Source organism: Serinus canaria, chromosome 1 (assembly GCF_022539315.1).
Source record: "Serinus canaria isolate serCan28SL12 chromosome 1, serCan2020, whole genome shotgun sequence".
Classification (NCBI taxonomy): Eukaryota; Metazoa; Chordata; class Aves; order Passeriformes; family Fringillidae; genus Serinus; species Serinus canaria.
The window spans coordinates 80,900,432-80,915,318 of record NC_066313.1 but is presented as its reverse complement, the minus strand read 5'-3'; the positions used below and the strand labels follow the sequence as shown (position 1 = coordinate 80,915,318).

The 14,887-nt window shown below is 40.5% G+C and overlaps 1 protein-coding gene across 1 annotated transcript in view; it reads right to left on the bottom strand.

Moving 5' to 3' along the window:
- Positions 1–14,887, bottom strand: part of LOC127059869 (trichohyalin-like) — a gene marked incomplete at both ends in the record, with an annotated part of 310,239 nt that overhangs the window by 180,999 nt on the left and 114,353 nt on the right. The window contains 1 exon segment of the mRNA XM_050977641.1: positions 10,569–10,700. Within this exon segment, the coding sequence (XP_050833598.1) occupies positions 10,569–10,700 (132 nt within the window).

The following is a 14,887-nucleotide window of genomic DNA, read 5'->3' as shown; positions in this document are numbered from 1 at the left end:
CTGTGTGATTTATGGCTTCATTTTACGGTAATTGAGAATTAGTGAGAAGATTAGCAAGGCTCAACACTTCACCTTGATATGCACACTAAGCACCGTAATTTGTCACTAAGGGATGTCGGACACTTTTTTAGTTACACGGGGTTCCCATCTAATTGAATTTGGAGATAACATGGAAATTAATTTGACACAGGAAAATTTTGAATACAGCCATTTCCTCTATTGTAATGCACAATACTGGGCTGCATTCAGGGGCAGCTATATTGATCCTGATCACTTTCAATTGTGGCCAGCTGAAGGATGGAATACACTAAATCTTATTTAAGCTCATATGAAAGCAGTTCATCTGCAGCAATCTGTGGCAGATAAAGAATATTACCTTTCATTTTGTCTGACTGCATCAAGATGAAGTTTTGAAAATTTACTTCTTGCAGCAAATATACCAAATGTCTAAAGTCAACAGTTACAATTCAATTACAGACCAGCTCTTGTGGGCTGTTTACAGGGTAATTTGCTACTTAGGCAGCAAATGAAAATACTAACTATACTCTCCATGCATAGAGAAGTTACAGCACATGGAGAAGCCCCAAGGAAAGACAAAGAAAAAAGATTCCAAACTTCTCAGCAATTTAAAGCACTGCACATTGGATTAGTCTTGTTATAGCTTGAGTGGCTCCATAAACAATCATTTTTTGTTTGTTACTGAGCCATTTTGTAGGAAGTTTATTTTATCTTGCAGGCTTAGCGTCAGAGTCACAAAGAGGGGACACGGTACGAACTCTTCACATCTGAGAGAGGCTCTACCACAGGACTTACCTGCATTTATATTTCATTTATATGATTCCAACTTCATTTACTACAAACCCCTTTTGTGCTGAACTTTATCCTTCAAATAAGGACTTTGGTTTCAACAAACTGCTCAGAGAGATTATTTTTGGAGAAAGGTGCTCCCTGCTGAGAATAGTGGAAGCAGATCTTGGCACTTTATGCCAGAGGGTGCCTGGCTGGGATATTTATGGACATTCTTTACCAGACCATCTGGCTTGTTTTGTTCATATCTGTTTTAGTGATAACTGGCCTGAGATGAGCTGCAATCAAGATATATTATTCATTACCTATTATTATTATTACATGATAGATTTTAATCTGATCATCATTACATGGCTGTTTGGAAAGACTTTTGAAGGGTTTAATTGCAATAGTTTAAAGATGTTATTTCTGCAGCCCTGTTCTGTAGTCGTGGGAACATACCTGATTCTCTGAACACTGAGGACATTCCTCAATGCACAGGCATCAGGAGACAGCACCTACTGTCTGCAAGTCGTACAGAGATACTGGTCTCAAAGAGACGTAGATGTGGTCAATAGGGCTAACCTGGAGTTCTCAAGATGTGGTCATAGAACTTGGAAGAAATGCAATGCTGAAAGCATAGCAATGAAAAATGATGAATTCCCTGGAATTACTGATGGCACGTGACATTTGTTGTCAGCACATTTACATCCCTTCAGTACTTGAGTCTCCTGTAGCTATGTTATTTGGTCTCAGGAGTTTATCTGCAGGTAGTCTTGTGCAGGGGATGATGAGTACCAGAACTGCAAGAGGTCAAACTATTAGAGGTTATCTTATGATTTTTACTCATTTTATAGCTGAAAAATTGTTTCTCAAACCAGTAATTTGATGAATCTTATTAACAATGTCCATACTGCATATGTAATTTCTTATCAGATTTTCATGGGTTTTTGCTAATGTAATATATAAATAAAGGGTGTTAACATAAATAGAAATATGTCAGAAATATAACTACTATAATAAGCTTAAAGGAATTTGGATCATTTTAGCCAGGATTTGTTTTCTTATTTGGATACCTTCTAGACTATATTTGAGACATAGATTTATCCTATACAATGAAAATGTATTAACATAATAAAAAACTTTGTATTACAATAAAATATCCATGAATTATTTTTATGTCGAGTTACAGCATCTAGAAAACAAATAGCCTTTTCTTCCTCTCTGAATAGCAAGCAGTAAGGTATGATGTCATAGTTGTCTGTGTTTTTTCACTCCAGAGTTGTTTTCATTGCCTGCAAGTGCACTCACTTAAAGGTCTGTCCATTCCAAGACAAATTAGAGATTTGCTATTATTAGGTCACAGTTCCACAGATGTTTGTGTCTTTCCTGCTTATGGCTGAAAAGCTGTAGTAATTTTTTTTTTCTGAAGAGAAGAGAGAGGAGAGGAGAGGAGAGGAGAGGAGAGAGGGAGAGGAGGGAGAGGAGAGGAGAGGAGAGGAGAGGCGAGGAGAGAGAGGAGAGGAGAGGAGAGGAGAGGAGAGGAGAGGAGCGGCGACGGAGAGGAGAGGAGAGGAGAGGAGCGGAGAGGCGGAGGAGAGCGACGAGGAGAGGAGGAGAGGAGAGGAGAGGAGAGGCGAGGAGAGGAGAGGAGAGGAGCGGAGCGAGGAGAGGAGAGGAGAGGAGCAGGAGAGGAGAGGAGAGGAGAGGAGAGGAGAGGAGAGGATTAAATAAGGAGAAAAATAAAAAGGAAGTGAAAGAAAGAGCTAAAGTATGGAAGACTGAAAGAGTGAATCACTGAAAGAAAAGAAGTATGAAAGAAAGAAAAGAAAGAAGATGCCAAGCCCATGGAGATGACTGCACTTTTGCCTGGAGTTAAAAATGTATCTGGTGCTTGAAGTCATATCACCTTAGGCTTTGATCTTATTAGTTTTCAGAAAATGAGGGTTGCATAAAAAGGGATTCAAACTAATTGTACATATTTCCTTTCAAAATGGCTATCCTCCATACCTTCTCCCTGCTTTTGCTCTAAGACTGCAGGTGCCTCTACATCAGACACACTGTGGTCTTTGACCATGAACTTCCCTGTGCCTTGATGGTCATAAATCTGTCTGTGGATCTCAACATCAGTGAGCATTTTGGTTCTAAGCATCACCAAAGCAAAATAAAGGAACATTGTCTGTCATTTAACTCCCTTGAGAAATTTGAAACAAGATTTACTCTTAAAATGTGAAGACAGTTCATACTTTTGAAATACAGCATTTCAAAGCACTTGCTTAGTGGCCAGAACCTTCCCAGGAAGAAGGATTTCTGATCTAATTTTTGCCTTTGCCTCAAGAAATTTAATTCCAAATCACTCACCCTATTATGAGAATGCATATTGGATGTTCTGTGCATGTGTATCTAAGCATATTGAATGCATTTTCCAGCCAAGAGAGTGCAAACCTGAGTGTTTCTATCACCTAGACTGGAAATGGATCCACAGGTAAGGAGAAAAGACTCCACTTTTAAGTGAATTTTTTTTTTTTATACCAGGTTCATTAATTCTCCAAATAGGGTTTCCAATTTTTACAGCAATTAAGTAGTTTACATATATTTATCCAGCTTCACTCTAGAATTTTAACTTTTAAAGCATAGTATGAGTCAACATGGTGATCATCTATTCTGTGCTGAAATCTTCCCTAAAGGAGATCTGCCTTTGGGAGGTACATTCAAAGGCTTTAAAAAGGTGTATGCATAAAAGTGTTCTGCTTATTTCAGTAGGGATGATGCCATAAAACCATGCCTTGCCCTTGGAATGGAAGGTGATGAGCTTTGAAATGGTGATTAGATCTCATATTATTCCTTGGAGATGGGATGGCTGCTAAGAGTGTGCAAAAAAGTGGCAATGAGTGGTGCAGACAGCCCCCTTATCTGGCAACTTAAAGTTGTATTTTAATCTTGGCCAGTGCCAACAAGAAACTTAGAGATAAGGAAAAATTCTTTAATTTAAGAGATAATTTAATTAAGCCTCTTGGAAGAAGCAGAGCACAGAGACCTAACAGCTAATGCCAACAGTCTTGCTGATAAGGTGTGGACAAAGGGGAAAACTTTTAAACAAAAGGAGGAAAGATTGAGAAATTTAGATCAGATATCAGAAAAAAATTCTTAGAGGTAAGTGAGACATAGGAACAGGTTGCCCAGACAGAGAAGTTGTGGATGCCCCATCCCTGGAAGTTTTCAAGACTGGATGGGACCCTGAGCAACCTGACCTAGTGAATGGCTTCCCTGCTCATGACAAGGGGGTTTGGCTTAGATGATCTTTAAGCTCCCTTCCAATCCAAGCCTGTCTATGATTCTATGGTTCTTTCTCAGCCAGTGTTTCTTAACTGCTGTGTGCTGTTAAAGGACTTTGGTGTAGTCTAGTTGAGGAGTGCCATGGCTCTCATGTTTCCATTTTTCAGCTGAGGTGCAGTTCAGATAAATTATTATTAGTATTGTTATTATTATTATTATTATTATTATGTAGTTCAGATAAATTATTATGAGTACTCTGATTTGAAAGCCTGATTTTAACTGTGCTTGTACCTTTCTTCTCTCTGCTTTCTCAGCATCACCCATTTGGTTCTGGAGTTATGGATGGGATAAACCCTCTTGTTCAGGCTCTGCACTATCTGGGTGACTGTTTTGTGACTATTTGTGATGAAGGAAGGATAGATCTAGATATCCTACTTAACGATTTATAGTCTTGTAAGATGTTTTAAGGTAGAAACTAATGTTACCCTCAAAGCTTCTAGGATAACATTTAAGTACAGATTCTGTAGGATTTTGGGGTTGAATTCAATCCACACATAGCTAGGCAAAATTCTTTTTACTTCTATCAACATTTTTGAATTGCTGAAGGGCCCACAATTTTTTTAAGAGTCTTGACTAATTGTCAGTGTTTCATGTTTGCCATGAATGAACAGCCACAAGGGATTAAAAGGAACAAAGGAACCACAACCTTGGTTGACATTATTCCAGTTTTAGAATTAAGTGACCCATGTTTCTTTGCTGTTCCTCTGTTCTTTATGGTTTTGATTACTCAAACTAAAATGGAAGAGATCAGATACATGTTGTAATGAAAGATGCTGAAGATGCTGGTAGGACTGGAAATCTAACAGCCATATTGGTCTTCCAAGTTAACTGAACACAATAAAGCAGTTGTCTCCACTCCCTCTGTTCAGTAACGGTCCTTCATAAATTGTGTCTTCTAAAAGCACATTCAGTTTTGCAAATGCTCTCTTGTGCACTAACTATCCTGATTTTCTCCAGTTTGGGCACTGCATTTCAACATCACCTAATGTCCCTGTTTGCCGGGTGACTTTCAATATTATCCTAGAGAAAACAGGAGAGCAGAACCACCTGGGCCATCTCTTGCCAATGGAAATTGTTCAGAATTCAGGAACTGCAACTAAGTTGTGCTCTGCCTTTACAGGTGAAGAAATTTTATGTTTTTAAAAATGACTCTGCAACACTAAAGAATGACAATCTGTAAGTCAGAATGAAAGAACAAAAGGTGTAGAAGCAGTAGAAAGCAATAATTACAAAAAACCCTCCCAACTTAGCATGCTTCACAGCTACAGTGGAGGTAATGCAAAAAAAGTGCTTTAAACAGAAGAAAATTGCATGAGATGCTCCTTTAATGTAATTATGAAATGGAGTATTGTTTATCAACAGGACTAGGGCTGTACCTACCCAGGCTAAAATGTATGGAAGGGCTGTACCTCTGTAATTACTGAGCCTGCCCAGGAGCAAGCACTTCTAGGACAGACATTGGTTTGAAAGTGGAAATTATCAAGTATTCTTAAGACAATTTGGTTCCCATCAGTTTCACTCTATTTCACTAGATCAGACTTCTGTGCCTGTCTCAGGCCTCAGCATTGCAAAGGCAAAAGTCAGACCTGGCTTCCCACACACATTTTGTTTCCCACAGGGCACAAACTGGAGAGTCTCAGCCACCCTGGGCATCAGGAAAGCTGGGATTCTTCAAGGAGCCTGCTCTAAAGCAGCTGCTGTCCTTCCCTCCCATGGCCATAGTACCACTTGCCAGAGAAGTTGGAGATTGCTTCTCTGTGAAGGGAGAAGTACGAAGGGAACATTCTGAGTAATCTCTGTCTGTCTTTCCCTGCTCTTCAACTTTCCACTCTAGAGAATCTGGGTCAGTTATCTCTCTGCTCTACTTGAGAGCAAAAGCTAAAAGGAGGACTTGTTCCCCTTCAGAGAATTTCTCACATGAGTGAGATACTTCAAGCATCAGCTGAAATTGTTGTGTTTTCAACACTTTGGATGAAAACAGGAATTACTTGAAAACCTATTATTAACAAATGTTTCTCAAATAGATCTTAAGATGATGAAAACTTGCACAATTACTCAAGTCTATAAACCACCAAACTTTTATCCCTCATGAGCTGACTTTCAATGCTCCTCAGGTTCAAGCAGATGCTGATGCTCTGTTTCCCTGTGCGCTGCACCCTGAGTTTCTCAGGGACTATGAAGCAGCCCTGTGCTTGATGGGAGCAGTCAGAGGGGGATGGGGCTGAGCAGCAGGGGAAAGTGTAACTGAGAGACTGATAGAGACATCCTGACAGCTGGAATGGGTCATCAATAGATCCATCATGCCAGTAATTTGCAACAAATTTAACATACATCACTTTAGTCAGGCCACGCTGTATCTGTCTTGTCACGGCATCAGAGTGAATAACACTTAAATCGGGTGTCACCGTTGACCTCCCTGACCCTGGAATTGACACTGCTGTTTGAGCTTGGCCTGGCTGGCAGCAGATGTAGGGAAGATTAGTACAAAAGGTGGGGGTGTACTAAAAGAGGACAGAGCATAACAATACAGCTTAACCAGGCAAAAAAATGGTGTCTCTGGATTTTCTCCCAGTCCTGCTTTGCTTGATGAACTGTTGGCATTTGTTTAGACCTTCTTCTAGCACTCTTTAGTCACACTAACTGTGTGTATATTTTTCATTCTGACTGATTCTATGTGCATGCATGAATATACAGATGCAATAAAATTTGTAGGTACAAGGTGACCAGCTTGGAGACTGAAGTCTGTCATGGAGACTAAGGAAGCAGAACACAAACAATAGTAAAACTGAACTCTCATGTTCTATGTTTGAAACGTGAGACCCAGCCTGAGACATGAATGGATGCTTTGATTCTGTTGCCACTTTCAGCATCTCAGTGCAGACCTAGTTCTTTAGGAAATGATGAAGCTTCACAAAAAAGTGCATCTCACGTAGAGAGCAGGAGATACCATGACCCTCATCAAATCCCAGAATCCTTTGATGGCTTGGGACATGTTAAAAATCCTCCTAGATTATGCCCTGGAGAATGAAGAGCCTCCCAGCAAGCACAGCCAGTCCTGGAACTTGGGGAAATATTCTCCTGACGTCAGATCTGAAGACTGATTTAACTCAGAACTTACGAGCAAGGCTCACCAGCCAGCTGAACGACATATTTTCATTTATCCAAGAGAAGCTGTTTCCCCCATTTTCAATCCTAATGAATACCTTCCATAGACTCCTATAGTTGTTTCTACAGCCTAGCATGGAAATGACTACAAACCTGTTAATTCTCCCTGGTGCTAGAAATGAGACACCCTCCACAGCCAGACGGAGTCCACGGAGTCTGCTCAGCATTTACTTTTGAATCAGCACACTATAGAATTACACGATTTGTTTGCTCACCCCAAAGTGCCTTTGGAGCCACTCAACACATGCATGTGACTGGATGCTGGGTGGGCTTTTCCCCTGCAGTCATTCAGCCTTCCTAACAAATATGTGGCTATGGGCTAAATGCAGATTTTTTTTTCTTGAGGCATTGTTCTTAAGTGGATGACTTCTAATTAATGGATTTTGAATGGTAATATAAGAAGTTGTCTTTCAGCAGGTAATTGGAAGTTACAAAATTAATATGTATATGACTTGGATAATAGTTTGTCCTTTCTTTTTTTCCACACAGTCTGCTTGATGTTTGATGTCTTGATTAAACTGATTTATGACATCAGTAAATATCCCTCAACTGGAAGAATAAGAAGCTCTCTGGTTATTCTGTATGTCCTATAATGTTCCTATTTAATGACTGTTGGAAGGTGGAAACATATCAAAAGTGACAGAAATAATAAGAAAATTATAAATGGTTAGAAAAATTAATCCTTTATGCAAGGAAAACAATTTTTTGTTTGTTTTTGCATTATTGCTTCTTTTAGAAAAGACTGGTAGTGGAGCAGAAGGTGTTTTCCAGTTAGTCATCTGGAATGTTAAACAGATTCTACTTGTCTTTATTACTCTCTAAATGTGAAGCTGACACCCCAGACACCACTGTAAGAACTCCCCCTGTCCTTCTCAGGAGTAGGACCGGGCTTCCAAGGATCTGAGTCAGGCTGTCTTGTTTACAGCAAGGGCTGCTGAGGGTAGATCATAACAATTTATCTTTAGAAGGAGTCATGTGTCAAAATTACTCATGTTTGCAGTCTTTTTGTAATTAACAACTGAATTGATGTACCCTGTGTTTGAATTTCTGTGTTGCCTGGACAGAGAAAGGCAAATCACATTTTGCTCAGGGTTCCTGGGATTTGAGAGCTGAATGAAAGTGAATTTACCCCAGGAAGGTGAAGACCTCTGCCCCATTGCCCAACTGTCCTATGGTGCACTGTGAAAGCGTATCTCAGAGGAGCTGGGGTCACACAAATGTGGGCATGAGGCACAAGTAAGTTCACATACAGTACATAACCATGCACAGGAAGTGGGCTTAGCCACAATGGGGAGTCAACTTGACTTTTAAAAAAAAATTTTTTATAGTGATCTTTTTGCATTCTACTTTTAACAGTTTCTTTCCTCATTATTTTTGATGGGAAAGGAGGAAGGAAAAGAATGTGTTTGACAAAGGACCTTTGATGTGTATGTGTGGTGGTTGGTGGTTTTGGAGTTTGCCAGTGGATCCAGCAGAGTTATGCTGTGGATCTGAAGGACAGTTTGAAACTTCCTCTGGACTCTAGGCAGCCCTTGGGAGTGTATAACAGCTATTCAGGATAGGAGGTAAGAGGCAGACAGCACAGGTGCTAAGTGTCTGGTCCCCCTGGTGCCATCAGCTGGCCTAACTTACCTGTGTGATCTCTGCGGCTCTTCACTGAATTTTTTCTGACCATCACTATATTTCTGTTACTGGGGGAAGATGTTTGTTAAATTAGCTGTGAATACTCATGTTTGGAATATATGAGCACATAAATTTCTTTTTTCTCCAAGGGAAACCAATCTTAACCTAAACATTTAAAATTAATGTATTGGAACACAGACAGAGTACCTCATGAAAATTGGCATTTATTTACTTTATGGCACTATTTTTTCCTTTGGTTTAGTGTCCTTTACAGGACAAAAATTCATGTAACAGGTTACGAGTTGTTGTCACAGATGAACCACTCCACACTCGGCTTTGTGGCCATTGTGCACAGAGGCAAGATGAAAGTGACAGTATGAAACCTTTTCATTCCAATCCCTGTGACATACACATATGACATTACATGAAGGAAACTATCCACTTTTGGGGGGAATATGTGTGTGGCTCTGCTTTTTTTGAAATGTGCTATTTAATATAAAGTTGTGAAAATAGATGATCCAATTCTTATGGTAGCCCTACTCTTTTGGCCCAATGTGGGCAGAAGAGAGTGCTAAGGTATTAACAGCATCAGAGAATCATGCCTTCCACCAGACTAGGTTGCTCAAAGCCCCATCAAACCTGGCCTTTACCACTCTCAGGGATGGGACACCCACAGCCTCTCTGGGAAACCTTTTCCAATCCTCAATGCCTTCATGGTAAAGAATTTTTCCCTTATATCTAATCTAAACAGGTAGGTTTAGAACTCTCTCCATTCAATATCCCTTGTATCAATACATGCCCTTTTAAAATTCCATCTCCAGCTTTTATGTGAACCCCCTTTAGGTACTAGAAGAACGTTGTCTCCCAGAGCCTTCTCTTCTCCAGTCTGAAGAACTCCAACTCTCTCAGCCTGCCTTCACAGCAGAGGTGTTCCAGCCATCTGATCATCTTTGCTACACTCCTGGGCTTACTGCAACAGGTCTACCACCTTTTTAGGTCTGGTAGGTGTTAATACCCACATTCTTTACTGTTTTCACAGGAAATTAAACTGAAAAATTACAAAGGGGAATGATACTGAAACTTTGTGTGGAGACCCATGCAATTTTGGCTACACCTCATTCTACTCTCAAAATAGTTTACAGATCATTTCTTGGCTTGGAATTCACTCCCATGAGGTAATTGCATCCTCTATTTTCACACTTTAAAAAGAAAAGGGACTGGGAGTCTATTCCAGTCTCTTCCTCTCATTTCTCCCTTACCAAAACAAAGCCACAGCCCTCTTCCGCTTAGAAACCTGAGATTTTTAGCAGCAGCACTTGACAGAAAAGAAAGCCAGCTTCACTTTCTCAAATGCATGTTGTGGTAATGCTCTTGGTAATGCCATATGCCTACCTGTAAGGGAGACAGCTCATGTGGGGAAGCACTTTTCCTCTGAAACCTGGCACTCCAGGATCTCCTCTCCTCTCCTCTCCTCGACTAGCCTCTCCTCGTCCTCTCCGCGATCGACTAGCAGATCCTCTCCGCTCCTCGCGTCTCGACTCTACGCGAAGATCCGCATACGCGAAGAGCCTCGACGCTCGACTCTCCGGAATCGCTCCTCTGAGCTCCTCTCCTCAGCCTCTCCGCTCCTCTCCTCTCCTCTCCTCGCCGCTGCAGACTCTCGCCTCTCCTCTCCTCTCACTCTCCTCGCCTCTCCTCTCCTCTCCTCTCCGTCCTCGCCTCTCCTCTCCTCTCCTCTCCTCTCCCTCTCCTCTCCTCTCCTCTCCTCTCCTCTCCTCTCCTCTCCTCTCCTCGGGAATGTCTGGAGGCAGCACAGCAGCGCCGCTCTCCTGTGGAGCAGAGCAGCCACGCTCACTCTCACAGGGGAATGATGACCCAGCCAAGGAAAGGGAGAGGAGCAGAGTGTGCTCCCACATTTCCCCTGCTCCTGGGGGAGTGTTAATGCTGCTCCTTGTGAGGGCTGCCTGTGGGCATGACAGTGGCACTGAGGTGCTGACACCAGTGATATTTCCACTCGCGGCCCCCAAAGGCGTTGGCACATCCTGCTCGGCCCTTGGGAGGGAAGGACCACTGTGCAATCTCACGTGTTTGTTAAAGCCTCATGCTAAAGGCCTCAAGGTAGACTGTTCCCACTGGCTTGACCTTCTTAAATAGATGTGTCCCTTCTCTTGTTTTCTTATTAGTTTAATAAGTCATCAGCTGCTTTTCAATTTGTTTTTTTCTAAATTTTTGCTACACATTTTTTAAAATCAGAAGCATGGAAACAACTAAGTGTCTTGCAGTAGTTTGTTCTCTGCAGCGCTTCTTTGATCTTTTCTACCATGGGGACAAAAAAGATGATGGCAAAATAATAATTTACTCCAGATTTATAGGCCTGTTTAAGCCTAAAACTAAAAGATTAAAAAATAATTTTCCTTTGTCAAAGTCACAGACTTTATGCTTCAGTTTTCAAGAGTTTTAGATCTGAAGTTGTTAACCTTGCTGTTTAATCTCTGATTTATACTGACATGGTTAAATCCCTGGTTTATAGTGAATACTTCCATATTGAAAAATAATAAAGGTGTACTAAAACTCTTACACAATAATAAGTTTTATTAGGTACATCAGGTGTTACTGTAGCATAGATATACAGTAGTGTAGGTACATTGCAAACAGCATCTTATAGTATCAGACAAAGAGAACCTTTTACAAACCCCATGTCTCTAATTTCATTTTAGAAAATTAGATACTAAGAATTTTGCATAAGATAACTGTATTACTGGGATGCAATTTGGCCCAGGTTTCTAGCTTTAGTGCATGTGGCTCCTTAATAAAAAGTGTCAGTTAAAATGAAAATACAGCTTGGGTAATTAAATTTAATTGGATCTTGTCACTTTAAATCCTCTTCGTTTTTGAGTGTTTTTACAGAATTGCAGCTTCTGGTTTGCTAATTTCTTTATTGCAAGCTGTGCTCTGAACCTGACTGTCCTATAATAAAGTGGGACCTTGTTTTTGTAGAGGGCTTTGAACCATGACTGTAATAACAAACAAAAGGAGGGTGGGAGCTGATTTATTGCCAAAAGAAAAATCTCTCCTTTATTTCTTACATCTTCAGATAGTGAAAAATCATGGTTCTTATTTTATTAACTCTTTAATTTTCTTGCCAGTTGATCACCATTTTGCACAAACTCTCATGAGCATTATGGTATGATGCTATGCCTGTGACAGGTAGCAGCAGCAATTATCATACTTTTTTATATTGGAGCTGTTTGGGCAAGCAAGAGGGATTAGGTGAATTGCAGTATTCATATGTAGGTCAAGCAGGGTGCAGGCAGCTACAATGCAAATCATGTGTGCTGCCTGCCAATAGCCACTGTGCAGATTCGCAGGCATCACCTTCTCCAGGGGTGAGAGGTAATTCAGTTTCTTTATTACACACTGCACATGCACAGCATCCAAAGGCAAGGAAGATTTAAGTGTAGGTGATGAAGCAAAAAAAAATATTGGCCATACCAACAGCCACATCATAAAAATGATAAGCCTGTAACAATTTGTACAACTGCTAATGTCCATATTTCAAATTAAAGCCAGTTGAATGAATTTGTAGGCTCGGGTTTTATGTGTGAAATGCAGCATCAGAGCATCCTTGGTTAGAAGACAGGTCATTAAAGCCGACATCTCAGAACGATTAAAGATGTAAGACTGTCCTTCAGAGCACAGTAGTGGTCCCCTGATTCTCTGCTAAAGCATATGGATATGATGTAATTACATTTTGCAAAGTGCTGGCAACACAAGTTTCTCAAACAGAACTGCCATGCCCATGTAGTCTCCACTGTTTATAACCTTTTCCAGAGGTGTGCCTCAAATCTCACCAATACTCCTGGGATAAAAATCTCTGCAATCAGACACAGAAAACTCTGTTCAGTTACCTGCCCATGGGTGCCCAGGACATTTGAGGTGCTTGAAGGTGTATGAGATTTTTGCACAGGGCCCTCAGAATGAGATTCAGAGCTCAGATGAGGATCTGTCTTCACATATTGGTGTCTACAATGGAAACATGTTCCTAAGTGTGCATTTTAACTCATGAAGCTTTAGCATTTCATTCATATGTCCACAAACAATTATCTGGTGGCAGCTGGGATGCCCCAGTTTACCCCAGCTGACTGCTACTTGCTGGTCCAGAAGGGTGTAAGATCACATCTCCCTGTCTTATATCTATTACATCTGTTTTGATAATCCAGGAGAGTTCAGCCAGCACTAATTACCTACCTAGTTTTAAGCAACTAAACCTAGGTCTAAAGATCCTATAGGCCCCTTGTGCTATAAAGGGAGCTCACACACAGTGACCTGTGAGTGGACACCTAAATTTAAGAATCTGTAGTTTGAAGCTAAACAACAAATATTTTCAGATCAGCTCCTCATTTAGGTGAATCTCACACCTACCCTAGGAGCACCCTGGGAACACCTTGAGCATGGACACACTCCTCTTCATGTGTCCAGTCTCCCTCTCTGCTGTGGGGTGACCAGCTTGCTCCCCTGAGCAGCACCTGGCTGGGGCTCATGCTCCCTCATTCCTTTCTCACTCACCTGCTACTTGTGCCCTAGGCAAGCCACCTTGTACCAGCCTGACATGACTTCCCAGGGAGGTAACACTCTCCTTACCTGCATCCATGGCTGCATCAGGACATGAGGCTGAAGGAGGCAACTGGAAGCAGGAACAACTGAAACAACTGACCCTCTCTGAAATAGGTAGCAATCACCATCTTTGGAAGATCTGCTGTTTCCATTCATTAGAGTGGAGCCTGGATGACTAGTTAGTACAATTAATCTAAATTTTAGATTTCTAGACTGATGGAACTAAGATGAGGCGCATTCCATATCATCTGTGTCTCTGTATATTATTAATTGAACCACAGAATTTTTATCTCCTTAAAGACATTCAGTTAGATCAAGGCAATAATAAAACACCCGAGTAATTAATTACAGGGATTAGACTCACGATACGAAAATGTCCTGGCTTGCTGTCGCTGAAAATAGTGTCCAAACATCACATCACTCTCAAAGAAGACAGGATAAATTATTTCACACTGCTTTCTGGATTTTTATAGTGTTTTATAATGTTGTTAAGGGAGCACATGAGTAAAGACAGTCTTGTTTTCATATGTACCATTTTTTCATCATTTTTTCTAGGGCTTCTGTAAAGCAATCCACTACAAAGATCTATTTAAAGAGATTACATGGCTTTATTTATACACAGATCAGATGAATGGATGGATAAAAGTAATATACAATTTCGTACAACCACCACTTAAGCAGCATGATTCACCAGGCCTGCTAGTAAGTCTAGCTACTGTTTTTTTTTGGTCACATTTGGGCCTTGGAATCCAGACTGAAATTGCAATTCATTTTGCAGATGAAATACCATATCTTAATTTATAAGAATGATAGATGGAAGAAATGGTTCTCATGTTTGGTGTATATCAGACACAGAGAATGGACTGTATAAACACATCTTGTAATATTGACTTCATTTTTCTTTTTTTTCTCCATTTTCTAAATACTGAATCATTCACAATGGTATGACATTTAAAAAATATTCAAGTTTCTGAGGTAAATGGTGGTAAGGGATTAATTTGTGCAATTTTACTTTCGTTTCTGCCAAAAAGAGACAGACATGTGAATTCCAATTAACTTTCATCAGGTTCTAAGCTCCAAGTTTATTTGGTACTGCTTGGAAAGTGCTATCTTGTATTTTTAAACTTTGGAAAACATTTCAGCTAGCTCCACTTCCTTTTCTAATGTAATAATATTTACCAGACGTCACTGACACTCGCTGGATCTGTTTCACCTTGTTTATGGTTGAATACGTAGTGTCTATTGAAACCAGCAAATTAGCTCCTAAAAAAGGGAAAAATACTGTACCCCATAACCAGAAGTGTGGTTTTACAGATTAATCTGCATTAACAGCTACAGTACTAGAATTAATGCTGTCTGATTA